The sequence below is a fragment of the Gracilinanus agilis genome, chromosome 5 (genome assembly GCF_016433145.1).
Source record: "Gracilinanus agilis isolate LMUSP501 chromosome 5, AgileGrace, whole genome shotgun sequence".
Taxonomy (NCBI): Eukaryota; Metazoa; Chordata; class Mammalia; order Didelphimorphia; family Didelphidae; genus Gracilinanus; species Gracilinanus agilis.
Window position 1 is genome coordinate 137,904,308 of NC_058134.1, and position 24,796 is coordinate 137,929,103.

The 24,796-nt window shown below is 37.5% G+C and overlaps 1 protein-coding gene across 2 annotated transcripts in view; it reads right to left on the reverse strand.

Moving 5' to 3' along the window:
• The window catches only part of ST7 (suppression of tumorigenicity 7), a 330,306-nt gene extending 328,276 nt beyond the window's left edge, over window positions 1-2,030 (reverse strand). For both annotated transcript variants that reach the window (XM_044679523.1, XM_044679522.1), the window contains exon 1: window positions 1,592-2,030. In XM_044679523.1, the coding sequence (XP_044535458.1) occupies window positions 1,592-1,742 (151 nt within the window). In that variant the 5' untranslated portion in view covers window positions 1,743-2,030. The remainder of the gene's footprint in view (window positions 1-1,591) is intronic.
• Window positions 2,031-24,796: the final 22,766 nt, after the last annotated feature.

The following is a 24,796-nucleotide window of genomic DNA, read 5'->3' on the forward strand; positions in this document are numbered from 1 at the left end:
TGCTGAAGGAAGTGGAGGAGAGAAAGTTAGAAATTTCTTTAAAATTCCCAGTAAGAGCCCTGTAAATTCCAGATTTCCTGTCTTTATTTTTGTTCCTTCTCCATCTGCTTTAGAGATCTGTTGCTTCATTCATACTCCCTAACTCGATGAAAAGCAACTGAGGAACTTTGTCAAAACAGAGTTAGAAATCCACCAACCCATTCAGCGGTCTCTGATTTAAAGGTCGAAAGGGAGTTAGCAGAAAACAAACTTCAGGCGCTCTGGCTCACAGCGACTCACATTCACACACACGGACCTTCGAGGTGGACATGGCCATTTCCTTACACCCACCCCGCAAAACTCTACAAGTGGGGGCAAGCGGTCCTGCTCCCAAGCCGGCAGAGCAGGCCCACCCAGACTCCCTTCTCCCTGGGGTCTAGTCGGCTTGGCTGGGCACGGTTCTCTCCTCCCGTGCCTCAATAAGCCCATCTTCACCCCCACAGTCTCCTGTGGCAACACAACAACCGGGCACCACACCAGCGAGTGTCAAGCCACAACTTTCTGACAGCGGGCCAAGTAGGTGGTGGAGCCTAGGCAAAGGCGACTTATTTTGCCCGCTCTTCTGTTCCCTTTTGAATTTGAAAGGGGCAAAGTAGGAGAAAGATTAGGCGGAGATAAAGTGGGAGAGGGGGTTCACTTAGCAGCTTTGGGAGAGGGGACAGGTATTTTATCAAAGTGTCTGGATGCTCCAGGACCAACCCGAATAAATTGGGGGTTGGGGGGGTGCGGAAGGGAAGGAAAAGCTGGGATGATTCCCTTTTCCCCGAATCACCTCCCACCAGCCTCCTTCCCAGCGGAAAGTGGCAAACACTTGGAAGTGGCTGCACGCAGCTTGGGTAGGTAGGGCATGTGCTGGGCCCGAGGGGTGGAAAGGGAAAATCGGCTGGGATGATTCCCCCTCCAATGAACGGATCTCCTTCTCCCTCCCCAGGGAAAGTTGCAAACTCTTGGTCCTAGCTGCTGCTGCATGCACGCTCAGGGGGGATGGCATATGCGGGGGGCAAAGGGGGTTCCTTAGGGGCGCTTGAGTCCTGACACCTTCGGGTGCTGGACCCGGGGGAGCAGAAACCCAAAGGCTCCTAACTCTCCCATACGTACGTGGCTCCCGCGATCCCCACTCCCTCGCCATTCCCTGACCACGGGCCCTCGCACAGTACTCCTTGCCAACAGCTTCTCTTAACCAGAGGCTACAGATGAAGTTGGGAAAGGCCACCCCGGGGCAGTCCCAAGCTCCGGGGAACCCCACGCGGCCATCACCCGCGTGGGCGCCGGAGACCCGCAGGCGGTAGGACCCGGGGGGAGCCGCCGCGATGCTCATTACCAAGCTTCGCCAGAAGCCCCCACCCCACCCCCTCTGGTAGATCCCCAAGCACCCCCTACCCCCCTCTAAGCTCAAGGTCGCTCTCCTCTACCCTCTACCCCCACCCCAGCCCATGAGGCGGCCCGCAGGGACAAGGGGGACAGGCGGGCGGCGGGAGCCAGGGCCCCAGCACGAGTTGCAGGAACTTTGGCGAGTGGGGCCCGGGACTCGGGACTCCCGCCTCCTTCCTACCTGTGCTCAGGTTGTCGTTGATTTTCAGAGGCACCCGCAGGATGTAGACAAGGAAGAGCATGATGAAGAACCACACGGTCCAGAGATAGGTCCAAGACCACACGATGCAGGACTTGAGCTGCTCCAGGAACCCCGGCCCCGCTTCAGCCATGTTTTCTGGCTCACTCGCCAGGGCTTTTTTTTTTTTTTTTTTTTTTTTTTTTTTTTTTTTTTTAATCAAGAGTTGCTCCTGCTGTTGCTGCCGCTGCCGCTACCGCTACCGCCCCGGCCTCTCCGCGAGGGCTGCCCGGCTGATTCATGGGCCCGCCGGGGCCAGGCCTGCCCAGCAAGAGCACGACGGGCGAATACGCAAGGGAGGCAGGAGCGCGGGCGCCCAGGCTCAACCTCAGCCCGGGCCCCGACTTTCTCCACCCTCCCTGCTCCTTCCCACCTCGGGATCCCGGTCCCCCGCCTTCTCCTCTCCTCCTCTTTCCCCTCCCCCAGCCGAGGTCGCCGAACTAATCCCGTACACACACACACACACACACACACACACACACACCGCTTTTCTCTCTCTCTCTCTCTCTCTCTCTCTCTCTCTCTCTCTCTCTCTCCTACTTAATAGGATACTAAGAGTTATCGAAAAAAACTGCTGGTGCCACAAGAGTCTGGCAGGAGCCCCAGCTCTGGGACAAGCGCCCCCCGGGGGGACCCCGCGGGCTAGGGCAGCCTGGCCACTGACCCCTGCTCTGTCGCACGGTTTTAAAGCCTAAAACACGTCGCGGTACAAAGGAAGCCCACTGTATAGAAAAAGAGGCACATCCTCACACATATATTTGTGTGTGTGTGTTCATGTTACGAGACAGATAGAAAGACAGACAGACAGCGAGCCTGTGTTCCAAAAAGCAACCAACCTCTAGGATTACAAGGAGACTAGTAATATGGAAACACAGAGATCCACATTCATAGGGAGTTAAATAATTATACCTATATTGGGGGAATACCGTGTGTCTATATGTGTGGGTATAGAGATAGGTAATTCCAAAAAAGCATCCATTATGTAGGATTACAAAGGAAACCAACTGCATAGAAATGTAGTGCTCAGCACACAAACATACAAACACACAGGGATGCTCCAGAGGCATAAAATACCTAGAATTACAAAAGAAACCAATTCTACATAGTGAAAACTATATTTATATAAATATATATTCTATTTTGGGGACATATGTACCTTTATACATATATGCCTACACACACAGACAAGGTGTTCCTAAAGTATATTAGACACTCTGTAGATGTGTATTTATTGCTATGCATACATGTGTCAGATGTTCCAAAAATCTCTGCAGTTCATCAGTGGTAGGTTTTTACAGATCAACTAGCATTAAGAGCCTCCTCTGTACATAAAACTAAGGCTAAGCTCTAAAGAATACGGGAGCCCAAATTTCTTGTCTCTTCCAAATCATCTACTTTTTCCATGACATCATGTCCCTTCTTTTCATCCTGTAGACTCTTGCCCATGTTCTTCAATAAATTTTCTGAACTTTCTGTGTAATAGGGACTTCTTCTAAGTCTTTTTACATTTGTGAGTTCCAAGGGAGCTCTCAAATGGCTATTTCAATATATAACTAGCTCACTTTTTTTTCCAATTGTACATTTATTTTACAATCTCTCTTATACTAGCAATTTCCATATTTTCCAGCCTACCTCCTATCCACAATAGAATTAACCCATTTTCCCTGAAATGTTAAGGGAAAAAAAAATCAGAATTGCTATATTGGGGGCAATCTGGAATAAGTAAATCTTCAAGCTCAGCCAGAGTTGGAAGGCATGCACTACTTCCCTTTATTTTACTTTTTATTTTTTGTTTTACTTATTTCCTTTGGGGTTTTTGTTTTATTTGTAGTTGATGCCATGCAAGTTTTTTTGAAACAACACGCCCACCCAAAAAAAAAGTCAAAGATAACTAATATTATTTGCTTTTTCTTCACTTTCTATATCACAGATTAGATGTTTTCTGATCTTTCTTTCTTGGTCAAAGTGGCCCTTTTTAAATACAAGTATTAACTTGTGTGGATTTGGCTCATTAGGCTATAAGCCTGCTACTTTATATCCATTAAGCCAATTATGAACTTTCACTTATGCCTGTGAAATGAAACAGTGGATTGAGCACTGGATTTCCAGAGTCAGAAAGAGCTGTGTGTAAATGCTGCCTCAGACATGTATGACCTTAGACAACTCTTCTTGCTTCTTCTTGCTTCAGTGTTCCCCTAGCTTCTTGTGAGATTTAAATGAGATAAAATTTATAGAAAGCTAAAGTGCCACATAAATGCTAGCTAATGTTATTATTATGTCCCCTGCCTAAAACATTGCTACATCTCCGGGGATTTTGAAAATCATGGTGTTTTAAGCCATCATCATCATATCTGGTAAAGAAATCGTTGCAGTGTTTCTTCCAACTACCATTCAAGATGTTAGGTCATTTAGAATTCCAGTGGGGATATTTCATTTTCAGTATCATTTAATTTCTTTTTTATTTTCTCTATAATAAAATAGTGTTTTATGCTTCCCCCTGTCAAAATGAGCTTATATTACTTTGGTGCTTTAATGAATTAATGAACTCATCATTATGAATATTCCTTTCATTAGTGCAGAATGTAAGCCATCTATGATTTTTTTTTATTATTTTAAACCCTTAACTTCTGTGTATTGACTTATAGGTGAAAGAGTGGTAAGGGTAGGCAATGGGGGTCAAGTGACTTGCCCAGGGTTACACAGCTGGGAAGTGGCTGAGGCCGGATTTGAACCTAGGACCTCCCATCTCTAGGCCTGGCTCTCAATCCACTGAGCTACTCAGCTGCCCCCTCCATCTATGATTTTTAAATAAAACTCCCTATGTTCAGAGGAATATGCTAAGCACTGGAGAATCAAATACAACCAAGCAAACCAGTATATGTCTTGTGAATGTGCAATTGGGGAGAAAAAAGAAATGAATGTACAATAGAAAAAAAAATGGTGAACTAGTCAGGTATTGAGAGAGAGATAGCTATTTGTGGGCTCTCTTAGAACCCACAAAATGCTTTTTAGAAAAAAACCTAGAAAGCCTAGAGCACTCTGGAAGAATATGGGCAAGAATCCTACAGAATGAAAAATCGTACCCCTACTACATGACAGGCTGCTAGTTGGACAGTGGATATAGTGCAAGGCCCTTAGTCATGAAGAACCATCTTTTTTAATTCAAATTTGGCCACAGATACTTACTATGTGACCCCAGACAAGTCACTTAATCCTGTTTGCTTCAGTTTCCTCATCTGTAAGAAGAGCTGAAGAGGGAAATGACAAACCACTCCAGCATCTCTCCCAAGAAAACCCCAAAGGAGGTCACAGAGTCAGACTTGACTGAACAACAATTACAAAATGCTTGGCAATCAGCCGGTCAGTCAACTAGCATTTCTTAAGCACCCACTATATGTCAAGTACTATGCTAAACCCTGGGAGTAAAAAAAAAAAAAAAAAAAAAAAAAAGCAAAAGACAGTCCTTGTGATCAAAAAGTTTACATTATAATAAAAGAGCTATCATTCATTTCATTATTAAACAGCCAAAAAGTGTTTATCACTTTCTAGAATGATTTTTGCAATGAAGCTCCTTGGGAGCAATATTTTTTGCTCCTGCATCCCCAAGTGCTTTGTACCCTACCTGGTACCTAGTAGATGCTTTGAAAATGCTAGGTGACAGTTTGCTGGGCACTGGGATAAGAAATAGAGACCCAACTTTTCCTCCTGTAAGATTCTTGTCTGTGTTCCTCTGTGGATTTTTGCAAAAGATTCATCCCCTGTGTTTGGAGGCCTTCTTCTTGGTATTTTTTTACCTATGGGTTCCAGTGGCATCCATAAATTGCTTTCTATTTCTAACCTATCATTCTCAGTATTTATATAGCCTACCTCTTTTTTTCCAGATGCACCTTCTCTCTCTTTTTTAAAAGTCCTTACCTTCTGACTTAGAATCAATATTAGTATCAGTTCCAAGGCAGAAGAGAAGTAAGAGCTAGACAATTAGGGTCAAGTGACTTTCCTGGATTCCCATAACTATTAAGTATCTGAGGCTACCTTTGAACTCTGGTCTTCCTGATCCATCTTTCTCTCCACTGTCATCCAGCTTCTCTGATTGATCTTTTACTAAAGGAGCAGTTTGGCATTCTTAATAGTTCTGCAACATTTCCCAAATAAAATCCAGCCCGCTTTCTTTCTCCTTTACTAACATTAATCGAATAGACAAGCCAACAAAACTATGATGGCATAATCTGGACAACCAGACAACAACCTTTTAATTTTTCCTCTATAAATCGTTACCATGACTTTTTTTTTTAAACCCTTATCTTCCATTTAAGAATCAATACTATGTATTGGTTCCAAGGAAGAAGAGTGATAAGGGCTAAACAATAGGGGTGAAGTGACCTGCCCAGGGCTGAACCACTAGGAGGTGACTGAGGACAAATTTGAACCCAGGACCTCCCATTTCAGCGTCTGGCACTCAATCCAATGAACCACCTAGTTGTCCCAATCAAGACCTTTTCTTAGTAATTTTGGCTCTCACAGAGAACTCAGTAGTGTTTTGAGGTGCAATAAGATCACCATAAGGACATCTGCAAACAAAAGCCTCTGAAGGACCTCATCACCAATAGCATTAATTCTATGGATAGATTTCAGGAAACTCTGAACTTGCATAGAAAAAAATAAATTCTACAGCTTTGTTTTAAATATAACTGGTTCCCTTTATAATCAATGTATTTTATTTTTTACATGTTATGCTAAGAAGGGGGCCATAGGTGTAACCAGATTGCCCAAGTAGTCCATGACCCAATAAAGATGAAGAATCCCTGACCTAAAGAAGATCTCTCTGTGTAAAACATCCTCTCTAGGACAGAGGCTAGCACCTGCGGCACTATCTCCACTTGAGATATTGCCTCTTATTATTGACAATAATCCAAGGGTCATTGAACAAACTTATCTCCATGATTGCATTCGTCAAGGAATATGACATGCTCTTAGCATGTACATATTTATAATCAGATACATGAGAAACTTTTTTTTAAAAAAATGTTAAGGCTGCTTCTTATTCTACAAGCCAAATGCTTTAGACACAGCTTTAACTTGTATATATCTTTGTAAGACTACTAAGATATAGTAGGCTAAAGAGAATCATTTATAAAAGTCTGCTTGCTCCCTTCTAATATTTCCTTCTTTTAATATCTTCAATTTACATATAGATCATTCTCATAAAGATTTTATGAGATGAGAAAGTAGATGTATGGGGCAGTAATTATTGATGTTCTCCCAATTGCTTCTATTAGATATTAATATCATTCATATTTTTCCATTCTTTTGTTATCTTCCTCTCCTTTACATCTTATAAAGAAGACACATCAGTGAACAACTTGTGAATGACTAGCTCTTCTCAACAATTTAAAGATCCAAGACAATTCTAAAGCTCCTATGAAGAAAAATGCTATTCACCTTCAAAGAAAGAATTGATGGAATCTGCTTCTCAGAGTGTGCTATTTTTAACTTTCTTCATATTTCTTGTGGTTTTTTTGTTGTTTTCTTTTGCAACATTATTAATATGGAAATATGTTTACATGTTAAATATGACCTTTATATATTAAATATGTATAGCCTTTATATATATATACATATATTTATTTACATATACATATAACCTTCAAATATTCAAATTATTTCCAAATAAACAAATTGCTTGATTTCTTAGTGAGGGGGAAAGGGAGGCAAGGGAAAAGAGATTTTGGAACTGAAAATTATTTTTAAAAGGAAGTTAAAATTGTTTTTACATGTAATTGGAAAAATATTTTTAAAAATTAAAAATTAAAAAAAATTAAAATCAATGCTGTCAAGATCCTGTTAGCTGCAACACAGATTTCTTCCATGTGCTCATCCAGCATCTCTGATTCATCTTAAGTACTTTTTTTACTCTTTCCTAGAGAACATCAGAGAATAAGGTGTCAGTATCCAAATGTCGTGGTCTGCTGAGGCAAATACCTCATTGAAACATTGACAAATACATTCCATTTTACTTCTATTAGTTACCCTGCCAATTTCATCTATGAATGCTTTTGAGATTCTATGTCTTAGCTGAATCTCATGCCAACCTTTCTCTAAATTTGTCTTTGCTTCCACTGTTTTTCACTGTTTTATGAGGTGATACTACTCATAATCTTCTCCAAAGTATTTTACAAATGTGTATGATTTTTATACTTGTGTAGTCTTTGCATGCAATCTTTCACAGATAGGCAGAGATAAAGTGTTTCCTGGCTTGGGAGGTTTCTGGACTCTTGACCTCCTTGTTTTGAGGAAATTTATAACTACTCAACTTTGTAGGACATGGTGATAATTGAGATCAGTATCTTTTTTTCTGTTTTATCACTTCCCACTTTGGAATACTGGCAGGTCTTTGAACTAATGCTTTGAAGCTGCAGCCATTGTTTTCAATATTTTCAATATTTTAATTTCTTATCCTGTCTTCTAATTTGATGCTGAATTTTATTTTTGCTCTAATCAGGTATGCAAATAGTCAATTCCAAAATCAGGCAATCAATAACATTTTTAAAGCATTTAGTAGGTGTCAGATATTGGGAATTTAAAGACAAAAAGGAAATAATCCCTTCCACAAAGAAACCTACCTCATAAGGAGAGATACAATATGCATAGTTGGAAATATGGTCCAGGGGAAAGAAGAGGCAGCTACGTGGTGCAGTTGAGTGTTGGACCTGGAGTCAGGAAGGCTCATCTTCCAGAGTTCAAATCTGGCCTCAGACTTTTACTAACTGTGCCTCACTTTTCTCATCTGTAAAATGAGCTGGAAAAGGAAATGGCAAATCTTTGCCAAGAAAACCCCAAATGGGGTCACGAAAAGTCAGACACACTAAAAGGATTAAACAAAAAAAAAATAATAATCTAAAGAGTACTAGATTCAGAGTAAAAGAACCGGGGTTCAAAGACCATTGAATATCAATGGATAAGACTTTCTGGGTTTCAGTTTCCAAAAGTGTAAAATGAAGGAATTGGATTAGAAGATGTTAACGGTTTATTGTATTTCTAAATCTATGATAAATAAATACAAACTGTATATAAGGAAATTTCATGGTAATTTTAAAGGAGAAGGGTGAGCACTAGCTACTGAGAGGATCAGGGAAGACTACATTCTGGAGATGGTACTTGAGCTGAGCCTTAGAGGCTAACGTTTCTAAGAGAGGGAGATGAGGAAACATAAGAGTCAGCCTAGGCAAAGGAAAGTAATAAATGTTGGAGGGGATGTGGCAAAATTGGGACATTAATGCATTGCTGGTGGAATTGTGAATTGATCCAACCATTCTGGAAGGCAATTTGGAACTATGCCCAAAGGGCTTTAAAAGACTGCCTACCCTTTGATCCAGCCATATCACTATTGGGTTTATACCCTAAAGAGATAATAAGGAAAAAGACTTGTACAAAAATATTTATAGTTATGCTCTGTGTGGTGGCAAAAAAAATGGAAAATGAGGGGATGTCCTTCGATTGGGAAATGGCTGAACAAATTGTGGAATCTGTTGGTGATGGAATACTATTATGCTGAAAGGAATAATGAACTGGAGGAATTCCATGTGAAAATCCCCAGGGCCAGATGGATCCACAAATGAATTCTATCAAACATTTAAAGAACAACTAATCCCAATACTATACAAACTATTTGACAAAATAAGTGTAAAGATGGGATTAACTCTCCCCTTCTTACTTATAAATTTAATCAGGAAAAAACAAGATACCCATACTTAACACTTAAGTATAGGAAGTCCACAAACTACTTACTAAAGGGGTTTACCTCCAAAATATGGAAATAGGTCTTGATCAATGACACATGTAAAACCCAGTGGAATTGCTCATTGGCTATGGGGGGGGGGGATGAGGGGAGGGAAAGAACATGAATCATGCAACCATGGAAAAATATTCTAAATTAAGTAATTAAATACATAAACTTAAAAAAAAGAATTTTAGGACATGAATTTATTTTCCTTAACCTCTGTGGTTGTTTGTTTGTTTCTTTTTTTATCTTAAAAGTATAATTTGCTGAAATGATGTAGGGGACCAAAAGCATTTAAGAGGATGTGACATATATACTGTCAGACAGGATCAATGACTTGGTTAATTGCCAAACTTTTTTTTAATAAACTTTTTACAAGGAATGACTCACTAAGTAAAATGTGGAAGAGGAAAAATTTTGGAAATTAATTTGATATAAAAATAAAATACATCAGTGAAACCAAGACATTTTAAAATCATTAAAAATATGTATGTAGGAAAATTCTATTTATATGTATTTCCTTATCTGTGACAAACCAATTGATTTTTGCATTTAGTAATCTATCTAGGGTCTTGATGGAATAAAACTATTAGAGAAAGCAGTAGAGTGAATTAGAAAGACCTCTGAATATTAGTTAGGGAATCAGCAGAAAGAGCAGTTATCGAAGTAGCGGGATCTGGGTTTTTAGCCCTGATACCTATTACTTTGAGCAAGCTACTTAACCTTTCTAGGACTTTGTTTTCTCATCTGTAAAATAAAGGAGTTGAACTAAAGTATCTTAAAGGTCACTACCCTGTCTAGATCCTATGTCAAGTCTATTGCAAGTTCCTAATTTCCTGTGACATTTTATTAAATGGCATGCTAGGCATTGAATAATTCATATACCAAGAACATCAGCCAGTTAAATTATGTGATAAAAGACTGCTTTGCTATTGCTTACTCTTTACAATCATTAATAGCTGTCTTTGTTATAGACATGAAGATGTTTACCTTATGATCAGCATATCAGATATTAAAATTACTTCCCAACATACCAAGCTCTTCTTAAAGGAACAGTAATTTAAACAGATTTTGTTTTTAACAATGATTTAATGTTTTGTACATCAGAAATTGTGTGTGCTAATCTTGTAAAGACTTCCAAAGAATTTTAGTCCATAGGAGTTTTCATTAACCATTTCCATCTTTGTCTAAAGTAGGGATTCTTCATCTGTGGTCTGTGAACATGTTTGTTTCAAATATTCTGCTACTGCATTTAAATAAAATTGGTTTCTGTTTTTAATTCTATGTATTCTATTTTATGATTTTGAAAAATTATTTTGAGAAAGGATCCTTAGGCTCCACCAGGCTACCAAAGGCTTCCTTGATTTACAAAAAATATTATGAATGCCTCATCTAAAGGTCATAGACATAAATGTTTTTAGATCTGATCAATCTCTCACATACCTGTGTAAATTTTATTCATCACAAGTTATCATAACTACTAAATATTTTAATATATGCACATATTTAGACTTGAGAAACTCAGAATGCTATTTCAATGGATAATGTTTAACTATTAATATTGCTAATGCATACCTTTTACACTTGACAAACATTATGATTTTACTTTCTACCAAGTAGTGGACTTGATTTAAAACTTTATTTCAAGGCAAGTAATTATTTTTTGATAAAGATAAGTAGTATTGTAGAGTTCAAGTTTAAAGGGAGCTCAGAGATGGTATCCCCCCTCTATTGTCCTTAAATAGTGGCCATTCAGCCTCTCCTAAAAGACCACTTACCAGTAAGGGAACAACCCACCATATTTCAACACAGCCTATTTTTTTTCCACTTGGGGCTGTCATTACCAGAACATTTTTCCTTTTAATAAGATAACATATGCCTCATTTATACTCACTGCTCCTAGTTCTGCCATTTGTGGCTAAGCAGAACAATTCTAATCTTCTACCAGGTGAAGGCTTTTCAACTACATTAAAACAGGTGTCATGTCCCCTCTAAGTCTTCATTTTTCTAGGCAAAGAATCCCTACTTCCTTCAACTAGTTCTTGGTTGGCATCCTCTCAGGTTGCCTCCCTGGTGTTCTTGGCAGCTTATCAATGTCTTTCCTAAAATGTAGTCCCCAGAACTGAACATAATGCTCCATAGGTAGTCTGTCTTAAGCAAAGTAAAGTAAGAATCTCATCTCTTAGTCCTAAGCACTTTGCCTTTTTAATGTGGCTTCAATGTTTCTTGAATTATGTAGTCTGTTACGTTCTGAGGGAATATCTACATCTAGGTGAAATTCCTCAAGATCTATTATTTCTCTTCAAATTAAGGTACCTAAAATAAGATTAAAGAGCTATGTTGCTCCACACAACAACCCTGACTGGATGCCAGATAGAGAACAATGAGAGCTTTATTAAAAGAAGATGGTGGCCAGCCCTACCTCCTCCCTAAAGAACCTGCCATTTACAATGCCATGGTGAATCCTACCTTCCATTAGGAAAACAAAAATCACTAAGCTCCCCCAGAAAAGAAGTGGAAAAGAAGTAGGACCAGCGACCCTTGTGAACATATAGGAATAGTTTCTCCTTCAGAACATATAACAATTTTATTTATTTATTTAACTATTTAAAAATAAGTTCATACATGTTAACACAACATACTTTTATAAAAAATAATATTTTCCAAAAAAATGTATTGAGAAGTGACATTATTTCACATATTTTTGCAAACCTCCTCTGTGTCTGACTTCACAGAGGATAGCTGAATCCTTCTGTCTGCTATATTCAGACTCAGTGATATAATGTTTTAGTTGAAGTATATGAAGAAAATCCAGTCTCACACAGATATGAAGCTGGAAAATAGAGGTGTATTTTAATAGGCAAATAACAGCTTAGTTGATTATGAAAATAATCTTGATTTCAAAGGCCCCCTGAAAGAGGGACTTTCCCCCCAGGAGTCAGGGGTATAGCTGTCAAGTTCTGCTGGATCTACAGCTCCTTCCTCAGTCCATCCACCAGGTCAGAAGACAAGGCTTACTGCTGGACTCCTATCCCGGCTCCTCACACAGGACACAACCTCAGGTCTCTGGCATTGATCTTCAACCCCATTCTTTGCCCTGAGGTATAGCTCTATTTGCCCTGAACTCTGAACAGGACTTTTCTAGGGCTTGACCCCTTCTCCATTGCTTGCAGGCCTCTGGCAGTCTGACCTGGGCTGGAAAAATTACTGTGGCTTCTCTTTTGATTTCCTAATCCACTACACAACCTACCTTGATTTTTTTTTAAAACCCTTAACTTTTGCGTATTGGCTCCTTGGTGGAAGAGTAGTAAGGGTGGGCAATGGGGGTCAAGTGACTTGCCCAGGGTCACACAGCTGGGAAGTGTCTGAGGCCGGATTTGAACCTAGGACCTCCCGTCTCTGGGCCTGACTCTCAATCCAGACCTACCTTGATTTTTGTTGGACTAATTGTGGGAGAGAGATAGACTGTATTGCTTTCTTCTAAGCTGCTATCTTTGCTGGTTTCCCCAGAGACATTTCTGTATTTTTTTCTCCTAAAGTGACTGTAATTCCAGAAGTATTTCACATTAATACAAGATGAATAGAAAGGAAGATTCTCTACAGATTTCTATTATCTTGCTTGTGTGGTTCCAGACAACAAGTTTACCTATATCTATACAACTCTAAAACCACCAGCATTAATTTAGTAAAACAGTATGCCAGCTAGTAAAATAGATCATATTAAATTAACTATTTATTTCTCTAGTCCTCCAGATTAGATTTTAGGATTATTAAAGGACGTTCCAGTTCAAACATTCTATAATTTTGTGGCTGGTAAAATGGTAGAATTAGCCAATAGAGTCAAACTCTAATTCTACATGGATTACTTTGTTTGGATATGGTCATTCTTAGACTTTAAGTGGAATTAGTTTATAGTATTTTTATTAATTAGATATTATTCCTACTAATAAATCTGTTTCAGTTCTTTTTTATCAAAATACTTTGCTTTGCATTATAGGAATCAATTTTTCTTTCATTTACATTTCTAAAATCCAAGACTGACTGTGCAAACATACAAAAAAGAAGAAATGTATTAATTATCTGATTTATTTGACCAGTGTAGAAAAATAAGACAACTACTCAAAACTCAAACTGATTTTCTGGGCTAGGATTACATAAAATGACTATCCACAACTCTACATAACCCTTTAGTTGAATTCTGTACAAATTGATTCCTTCATTTTGGGTCGTCAATTCATTGTCAGTGACTTTTATTATTTACTGTTAATTACTAAGTACAATCCTGCCCTAGATAACATCATATAAAAATTTAACCAATAGATTTTACTTCCTTGTTAAAAAACCAGTAAGTAAATGATTAAAACTGAATAAACAATTTCCCATTGGTTGTTAATTCCCTGTCATCATTACCAGATGAAACACTTAAAATTAGCATTTGTCCCTTTGTCAAAGCCATTTGTTCAATTTTTTTATTTGAGGATGAAAGCACAAAGGAGTCTAGCTGATTAGAATAAAGTTGGGAAATAGGAGTGTCTTATATTGCAAACAAGTGCCTATCACCTACATTTAATCATATGTGCTGGATTTCCATTTACTGAGGATGTTTTACTAGTTTATTCCAAAATTATACATAGTTTTGTCTAACATGTACAAACATATTTGTCTGGTATTCTTTACACATTTATTGACAGATGCATGCTACATTATTATATAATTTTTATCTCAGCCTGATTCCATTATTTGAAAACCCAAGACGTGCGGTAATGTAAATTCACATGGGGATGCCACAATGGGAAAATTGGATTTTATTCTCTCTATAAAAAGCCACTGGAGGATTTTCCTCTCCTGTATGACTTTAGAGAGCATGTTGAGAGAGTCTCTCAAGAGAGAACCTTTGTTTCAAAATTATACTCCCGGCCTCCCACATGGATATCTGTTCTCACTGATTAGGGATTCTCCCCAACAATACAGATTGAAACTTATCTATGCTTACTCAGCTAACTAACTTTTCCAATCAGTGAGTATTGATTCTAACATGGAAAGTAAATGTTTTCTTTTTCAAAATTGAATTTAAAAAACTATGGCACTTCCTCCTCCAATAATAATCTAATTTTATTCTTATGTAGCGTACTATTCTTTTTTTTTTTTTTTTTAATTTTAAACCCTTAACTTCTGTGTATTGACTTTTATAGGTGGAAGAGTGGTAAGGGTAGGCAATGGGGGTCAAGTGACTTGCCCAGGGTCACACAGCTGGGAAGTGTCTGAGGCCAGATTTGAACCTAGGACCTCCTGTCTCTAGGCCTGGCTCTCAATCCACTGAGCTACCCAGCTGCCCCCCGTGTAGCGTACTATTCTTGATCTTCAGCCTCTTCCCCACTCTGATGAATGGCAATGTATATAGGCTCTCCAATGGAGACCAAGACTATGTTACCTGTGGTTAGTTTCGTCTAACATATGTAGGCATATTTGTCTAGTTTTGTTCGTAAATTTATTGATGGCTGCATGCTATATTATTATATATCTTTTTTTTCCTCCTTTCAAATATCCTAATTCTATCATTTTAAAATCTGAGACCTTGGGTAATATAAATCCACCTATGAAAGCCAACTGCATATTTCTACATTTAGTATCTACATGTCTATTCAAGTTCTTCCAGGAACAAAAGGAATGTGATAAACTTTTCCATTCCCAGAAAAGTGGAATGTAAAGTTGAAAAGTTAGAAAGAAAACAAGGCAGAAAGTCTGTAGCAAGCTTTGACTGGTCCTGACATCGAACTTACTCTATTTTATAAGTAATGAGCTACTCCTCACAAGATTTAGACAAAGATCTCTGATGGTGACAAGATATTAGGCAGAAAAGCAAAGTCTTAAGACCATGCTCTCTCTTAGCTTCAGAATTCCTCAATGTTCATCTAATGATTAGCCTTAAAGAAAATTTTAAGTTTAATATCACCTGGGAAATGTGTTTTAATCTATACTTCTTTGCCTTCTTGCTGGAAGAACAGCAGGGGAAAGTTAAACAACTAAACTTTTTCCTTCCTAGAATTCCTGTATTTAGTGTCCCAAATTCTGCATAGATTCCTGGCTTTAGGAATTATGGGATCATACATGAAAGATATTTTATAATGTATTGTTTTTATTGTTTCTTTACAAAGAATAAAATATTTTCTCCTTTTTTCCATTTGGATTTTTTATTTTAATAACAAATTTCTACATAAGTTTTCTGGAATTATATGATCTATATCATTTCCCTCCTTTCTTCCCTCCCCGACAAGCAATTTAATCTGCGTTATACAGGTATTATCACACAAAACATATTTCCATATTATTCATTTTTGTAAGTGAATCATCTTATAAAACCAAAACCCCAAAACATATACCCAAATAAATAAGTGATAAATCGTATGTTTGGATCTGCATCCCTACTCCAGCAGTTCTTTCTCTGGAGGTAGATGCCATTCTAAAAATAAAATAGCATAGAATGTCCAAGTATTTCTGCCTGTTCCTGTGGGGGGTGACTCTATTATGCCAAAGACACTTGACTCTTGGTGGTCAAGTTGAGTCAGTGGTCAATGGTCAAGTTGAGATTGGGCTCAGGGCTTTTCTGATTGAATAATCCAGAGTCACACTCCTCAGACTCCTGGAATCGCTCAGCCAGTAAAAAAGGCCAGAGATGGGGATTGGAACTCATTTTCTGAGAATCATAGAAAGCTTGGTACTTCTTAATCACTTCTCCCAGGAAGAAGCCCCATCACCACCAGAATGAATATGGAACTTACCCAATTTCTGATCCTTCCTACTCACTGCAATCTGGTTAATGACTAGCATGCCACCTGGTGGCAAAACTTCTATGTAAAACTTGGATGGCATAATTAAGTCGAAACCTTTTATTAATAAATCATCTTACTTCCTCCATGAATAAGTTCCTCATTGATTTCAGACTTCCTGGAGATGATGAGAATTATTTTTGGCCCTGGTTTCTCTCTTAAGTTATCTATCACTTTTCTCTCTCAACTTCAATAAATATTTGCTAAACACCTAAAACAGCTTTAGAATATTACTACTTATATTATTGCTTGCTATATGGTTTTTACAAATCAAGTTAATGCTTAATAAATTCATTCTGACACTCAAGACTCATTTTCTTTACTTCATCTGCCCTATTGGTCTACTTCATTTTGTAAAAATTTAATCTAGAGAAGTCATGTGTAAATAAATGTTTTTTCTTGGTAGACTGAATTATATTTTTAACTTGAGGAGGGAGGAGATTTGCAATTAACAGGAAGGAAAGCTGGCTGACCTATGTAAAAAGGGGAAAATTATATATATATATATGTATATATATATATGCATTAGCATTGAGTCACAATTGAAAATGCTTCCTTCACGCATTTTAAGAAAATGAAAGATCTTAGAAAAATGAACTTTTCATCTACCAAGTGCCAACCAAATGATATCCTTGTAAATGGCTATTCCTTACTTGCAAATGGATCCTAATCTCCTCCTCTTCCACTATACTGACCTGAATACAATCAAGGAATAAACTGCTTACAATTTTTCATTCAAATAGTAATTTTCTATGGAGGCAATTGGGTAGTTCAGTGGATTGAGAGCCAGACCTAGAGACAGGGAGGTCTTAGGTTCAAATCTGACCTCAGACACTTCCCAACTGTGTGACCCTGGCCAAGCCACTTAACCCCCAGTGCCTAGCCCTTACCGCTCTTCCACCTTAGAACCAATTGGTTCTAAGTCGAAAGGTAAGGATTATTTAAAAAAAATTTTTAAGTAGTAACTTTTTAAAGTGTTATAACAATATAAGTGAACAATGCCATCTCAAACTATATCCTGTCAAACAAAATTGAAAGAGCTTTTTCTTTTATATTTTAAAGGCAATGAAATTTACCAGTTTGGCTGCATAGGAAACTTTCTTTTTTGGTTTTGATTTTTGGATAGGTACATTCTAGAAATTATAGACTGATGAGTTTTATATCAATGACCAGGATCAAAAGGATTATTAAAAAGATGACTTTTAAGTGCTTTAAAAAGAATTAAATAATTAAGTACAGATTCACCATGAAAAGGAAGCAATATGGCAAACTAGAAGCAATAGAGAGGAAAGAGAACAGAACCAAGAATCAGAAAGGCTGAGTTCTAGTACCAGTTCTGCCCCTAAAAAGATGTAGCTTTAGACAAATCATTTAACCTCTAGACTTCAATTTTCTCCTCATTATAATGAAAGGGTTGAAATAATTGATCTCTAAGGTCATCCTTCCCTAAAACTTGTAGTACTCTACCCTGAATGAAAATGTCTGATGGTCTTCCCACCTCACACCCAGAAGATTGGCAAAGTTGACCACATATGAAAATAAGAAATGCTGGAAGAATTACAGGAAGAGGCCAAGCCATGCTGAAAAGCAGTTTAGTACTCTATCCAAAGCCATGCTCTGAAAGCTTTCCACTATAACATTTATACCCCAAAGAGAGAAAATAAAGAGGAAAAGGACACAAAAATACACCTGGCAGCTCTTTTCATAGTGGCAAAGAACTGGAAGTTGAAGGGGTACCTATCAATTGGTAAATGGCTGAACAAGTCATATTATATGGATCTAATGGAAGGCTGTTGTGTTGTAAGAAATGATGAATGGGGTTGGTTTTAGAAAAACTTGGAAAGATTTGTATACATCGATATAAAGTGAAGTGAACAAAACCAGAAGAAATTATACAATTACAATAATACTACAAAAACAAAGAATTTTGGAAGATTTGAGAGCTAAGATCAATACTGTGGAATCGAAAGTCACAGAAGATCATAATGAAACATCTACCCACTGTCATATAGAGAGCTGATAGACTCAAAGTGTAGGCTGAAGCACATTCTTTGGAGGTGAGTAATGCAGGTATTTGTTTTGTTTGACAATAGATTTTGTAAGGGTTTTTTTCTTGCTTTATCAATGAAAATAGAGGAGGAAGAGTTGAAGGAAAGAGAAATCAGAACTGAAAATGAACTAAAATTCAATTGCAAAATGCTTTAAAAAGAAAATGTACAGATAAAATACAGATAAAATATGATAATAAAAGAATCTTTAGGTAAAAAATTGGGAGAAGTTGTGGCCTGAAAATTCAGTAAGAGCCCAGAATGATCCCTGTCTAAACCATAATACAGATTAATTTGGCATTAATGGAAGTACGTTCAGAATATTAAGTCAATAGTAAATGTCTAAAGTAAGGGAGGAGTTCATTCCATTCTACTCTATTAGTCAGATTGAGTTCAGGGATATTATGTTCATGCTCATATATCATATTTTATGAGTGGCATAAGCAAACTGGAGCGTATCTGGGACACGATAACAATTTGGCTAAGGAATTGGAAACCAAGTCCTGAGAGAAAGGAGTAGAGAAACTGGGAATATTTGCCCTGGAGAAGAAGATGATTTTGCCTACTGGGGAAGAAATGGTTGTTGGTAAAGAATGATCAGAATCTTCAATATTTGAAGGAATACCGCCTGGAAGAGTGATTAGACCCATTTTATGATGCTCCAAAGAGTAGAATTAGGATGTGGTAGAAATTATAGGGAAGTAGATATAAGGCATCTGAAAGAATTTCCTAATGATCAGAGAATTACTAGAATAGGGAGGCAGCTGGAGGTGTAGTGAATAGTGCCCAACCTGGTGTTAGGAAGACTATGTTCATCTTCCTAAGTAATTCTGTGGCCCTATGCACATCTTATAACCCTGTCTGCCTCAGTTTCCACATCTGTAAAATAAAGGCACTGGCAAATCACTTCAGTCTCTTTGCTAAGAAAATACCAATTGAGATTACAGAGTCAGACATTACTGAAACAACTGAACTGAAAGGAAAATAATTCAAAATATTCAGGTGGAGACTGGACGATAATCTCTGGTCACCTAGCTGGCCCCAATATTCTAGTAAACCTCTAATTGTTAGGAAATTCTTCCACATATCTTATATCTGCATCCCTGTACTTTCTACCACATCCTAATTCTACTCCGTGGAGCATCACAAAATGGGACCAATCACTCTTCCTTCAAATTCCTTCAAATATTTGAAGACATTGATCATACTTCACTACCTACCATTCCTACTATAGGCAAAATGCTGCTGCAGCCAGCCAAGAAAATGCTCTAAAACACTTTTCATTCTTCCTGCCCTGAAAGCCATTGGAACCGTTTTTATTAACCAACCTAGTTTCTCTTGGTGTGATCTGGATTTGGATATTTAATTCTGTGCTGGTGGCAAAAAGTTGCTCCTGGGGTGGTTTTTCCTACTCAGCAGATTGTCTTCCTTTATAGTGTATCTTTTTTATGTTGCATGTTGCTTTGGGCATCAGCCTGACTTTTTGTCCAGAGTATGACAGTTCAGCTGATGCTTTATTGTTTATTGGTGAACACATCTTCATTAAGAGATTTTGGAAAATTAATCTAACTCAGTAATGAATTAGTTTCTTCATAATCCCCTTGAAATTATTCCTAATAAAATGATAAAATATTTTTTTAAATTCCACTTTATATCTCAGGTGATGCTCTACATGAAAAAATAGTATTCCAAATTTTCCTGGGATCTGATATGGAATCCCAAGCCTCTTGGGCCAGTGAGGCATTGATAAAGATGCCTGATGCTATGAACTTCTGGCTGGGGTGTCATTAACAACAGCGACATCTTTGCACAAGGATCACTGTGAGAATCTCTACTCTGAGATATCCTTACTTTCTCCTGTTCCCACCCAGTGACCAGCCTTTCATTTCCTATCGACCACACACAAGGAGGGACATTCTGAACTTCTTGCGATAGCAGGAAATTTCAGTAGTTGCCTTTTCACTGTATCTAGTGCCTCCCCCACTTGTCTTCTCCTACTCAAGACTACTATCTGGAAGTGGTTGGGTTGTTTTTATTTTTTTAAACTTCCAATATACAAAAAAAGATAAAAAAGCATAATCAATTTTAAAGTGGCACAAAAGCCAAGTGGCACGGTGGATAGAACATAGGATCTAGCATTGGGAAGACCTAAATTCAAATTTTGCCTCAGACATTTACTTGTTGTATGACCCTGGACACCTCATAGCTCTGCCTCAGTTTCCTCATCCATAAAATGAAATAGAGAAGGAAATGGCGAACCACTTCAGTATCTTTGCCAAGAAAACTCCAAATGGGGTCACAAAGAGTTGGGCATGACTGAAACAACTGAACAACAACATTTTTAAATGGAAACAATCTCATTGTTAAAGTTAAAATCTACTCAGTGGAACAGGAGAATGCTATGTTCCTAGTATATCTGGATTTCAGCCCCAAATTTAACAAAGTTAAACTCCACTATGCCATACTGAATTCTTAATAATTACTCACATTCTTCAAGGTTTGCACAGTGCTTTCAGCTAGAATTCCTCTCATTTCATAAAATCTGAAAATTGGAAAAAGATCTCAAAAGTTAGCTAATCTGACCCTGACTTAAATTATGAACTCTGCCTGTAACAATCACAAGTATTTATTCAGCCAAGTCGAATGACAAGGAACCCACTGCTCTCCAAGGCATCTTGTCCTTTCTCTAGCTCTCTGGAAGTTTTTTTTAGTTTAGTTTAGGTTGTTTGTTTGTTTTTATGTAGAGTTGAAATCTACCTCTGTGTAGCTTCTATCCACTGATCCTTGTTACTAACTGGACCACACGGATTAGGATAAATTCCACATTAAAGTCCTTTAGGTATTTGAAGAAAAATAGTATATTCCCTCAAGTTTTTTTCTTTTCTAAGTTGAACAATTTTTCCTTCAACTGATGCTTATGTGACATTGGTTTTGTGATATCGAATTGTTCTGTTTGCCCTCCATTAATGTACTCTGACATCACTAATTTTTCCCATGGTGCCCAGAAGTATGCTTAATTTACTACAGATGTGTTCTGTCCAGGACAGTGGGCAATAGGACTACAACCTTCTTTGCCCTGGATGTTGTTAATTCTGTTCACACAATTTGAGACTCGCTTTTTTGGCATTTACATACATAATAATGTTGACAATGTTGAACTGCATTCCATTAGAATCTGTAGGTCTTTTAAGCATTCTGTACTTATCTAGTTGATTTTTTTTAAATTCAAGTGCAGACTCTTACATTTATCACCATTAAATTTCATCTTATTAATTTCAGTTCATTATTCTAGTCTATTGATATCTATCCATCAAGTTCAGCTCCTTCAATTTTGTCTTATAAATCTGGTAACTGCCTTCTATAGTTAAAATGGGCAGTTAGGTGTTGTATCAGATAGAGTGCCAAAACTCATCTTTGTGAGTTCAAATCTGACCTCAGATATTTACCAACTGTGTGATCTTGAGCAAGTAACTTAAGCCTATTTGCCTTGGTTTTCACATCTGTAAAATGAGCTGGAGAAGTAAATGGAAAAATCATCCTCTTATCTTTACCACTAAAAACCCTAATGGGGTCGTGAAGAGTTGGACACAATTGAAAAATTACTGAATGATAACAATTGATAAAAAATATATATATGTATATATATATGTATACATATATGTGTATAAAATATAGAGCCAAAGACAGGTCTCTGAGGTAGACTATTGACAACTTCCCTTTTTGATGATATCAATCTGTTCATCACCAATCTTTGAATTCATTTAATGAAATAGTTTCTGAATCTACCTCTCTACTCTTATCCAGACAAAACCTCTCCATCTAGTCCAACAAGATATTGTGATGGATTTTGTTAAATGTTATGCTGAAAACCAGTTATTCTGTGGTACAACCATTCACATGATCCACCAGTCTAATTACCCTGTTTGAAAACAAAATGTTGGTGTGAGAATTGTTGCTGGGATAAGGCAAGATAAGACATGAAGGAAATGTATTTAATCTGACACTTTTTCCTTAATGAATCAGTTCTAGAATTTTGCTCCAAATTGAGCTAAGTATTTTACCCACCTTCTCCTTTGCGAACAATCTAAATAGCATTTGCTTATCTGTATTGTAATACTTCACCAATTCACTACATCTGATCTTTGGAAAGCCACTTAACCTCCTTTGGTCTCAGATTCTTTATCTGTAAAATGAGAATGATAAGGGCACCTTACAGAGCTGTTATAAGAGTCAAATGAAATAATGTATATAAAGCAGGATACAAACACTATACAAATGGGAGTTATTAGGAAAAATAGAAACCAAATAGGTTTGAAGAGTTTTATTTTGTGTTGTGTATTTTCATCTCTCCATAACAAACATGGATCTTTCTTTTATTAACTTCTTATTCTAAAATAGCTTTAAAAAACCTTTTCTATTTTCTTCTGCATTTGCTGAAAGTTCCATTACATGGTCTTCACAATCTTATTCTACCAAAATCTTACTCCCTTTTTTAGAGTAATTTCCAGTGACCAATCCTTGTTTCCAGGTCATCACATACGCTTTCAAAATCTGACTCATTCCATTTTCAAACACATTCTTGTCTGTTTCTGCCAAGCCTTCTCCCTTTTCTTCTTCATCAGAGTCGATTGTAACTGCGTCATCGGACTTGAGTTCTTGAGATTCTTCCTTCCCTCTTAATCTAGCTTCCTTAAGAAACAATAGCCAAAAAACCCCAAAGCAAACCAGCACATGAGTCCATAGGATCCCACCATTGCTTTTTTTTAAAAATAAATTATCCTAAATTCTAAAGTACATTCAGACTCGACATGGATTCCTATCTGTTGCATATGTCAAGATGGCTTGTTCACTCATCTTCCTGAGTTCAAACCTGGCTGTATGACCCATGGCAAGCACTTAACCCTGCTGGCCTCAGTTACTCATCTGTAAAATAAACTGGAGAAGGAAATGGTAAATGCAGAATCTTTGCTAAGAAAACCCCAAAATGGAGTCACAAAGAGTCTGACTCAGACTGAACAAAAACCAAAATTAACTCATTCATCTTCATTTAAAAACCGAAACTGCGATTTTGATTAAATGCTAGAACAAAGAACCTCATGATCAGTCCAGCAAGCATTCCAGAGATGAGTTCATACATTTCAAGGACAACCTAAAGGGAGCAGAGCTCCTCCTATGGTTGCAGACCAGCATTCAAGTGGCTTCATATTAAAAAATCTTACAATTTGTTACATTTAATTCCTCTCTCCCTCCCTTTTTAACTAAAAGACCTTTAAACATGCACAGAGCTCATTCATTTTAAAAGACCTCAAAAGACTTTAACTTATTAAGTTATAGTTAAACTGATATGTTCAATTTGGCACCTTGGAAAGACTATAGTTCTGAGATTGGATAAACTGGGTTCAGGTCTCCCCTCTAATGTCTATTACCTGTGATCTTAGGCAAGTCATATATCTTCCCTGGGTCTAAGTAAAGTTCCTGTTAAATGAGGGGCTTCTACCAATGGCTTTAGAGATCTTCCTACTTCTAAATCTACGATTATATAACCTGATGCTTTGTTCTATGCTTTAACCAAGTCAAAGTTTTTGCCATATAAGATCCCACTGATTGGATAGTCAATGTGTGAAAAGTTCTTATTGCTTAAAATACTACCTCAACTGAATTTTTACCCAATAATTATATGCTTGTACTATTTATTAAAATTGATGAAAGACCTTAGTAAATGGAGATCTTGATTATGTCTATTATTTTTCCAATAACAAGCCACATGAAATGTGCAATAGCAAGGAATTTCATCTTTAGGGAATAGTCAATTTTAAAAACCTAAAATCTAATTTTAATATTTAACAATCCATCATTGATTGCTGACAACACTTAAACAGTACATCACTGAAATAATCTTCAAATAAATGACAAACTATCCCCTGGGGAAATTAGATCTTATTCCAGGGTCTTCATCTCCTCATTATCTAAGCAAGATTTAGTCAAACAAAATTTGCCTCTTAGGAATAGACAGGCTCAGACAGAAACAAGTTTTACTGGTTAGGTCCAACTCCACCCAACCTTCATTAAGTGAGTAAGAAGCAAATCCTGCCTGTAGATTTGGGTTCTCTTTCCTGCTTTATAAGCAACTGTCCTAAGATCTGAATGCAGTTTGCAAGGGCCATTATCACCATGACAGTGAACAGTGTGGAATAAACCAAATTAACTGATGAAGAAATTGTTCTCACTAGAAACCTATCCAGATTTTCCACTTTGATCTGCGTGGAATGTACTTTTTCCTCACCTCTGACTCTTGGTATCCCTAGCTCAAGGAATAAGCTGAAATGGCACCTCCTGGATATAACCTTCCCCTCCTCAGACACCCATTTAGTATTTTTCCTCTCAAAAATTACTTATTCACTTTATATGAAATTTTTACTTACCTCTTTGTGTTTTTGTGATTTCCTTTTATCAGAATAAAAGGCTGCCGAGGACCACTATATTTTTTCTTTATAAT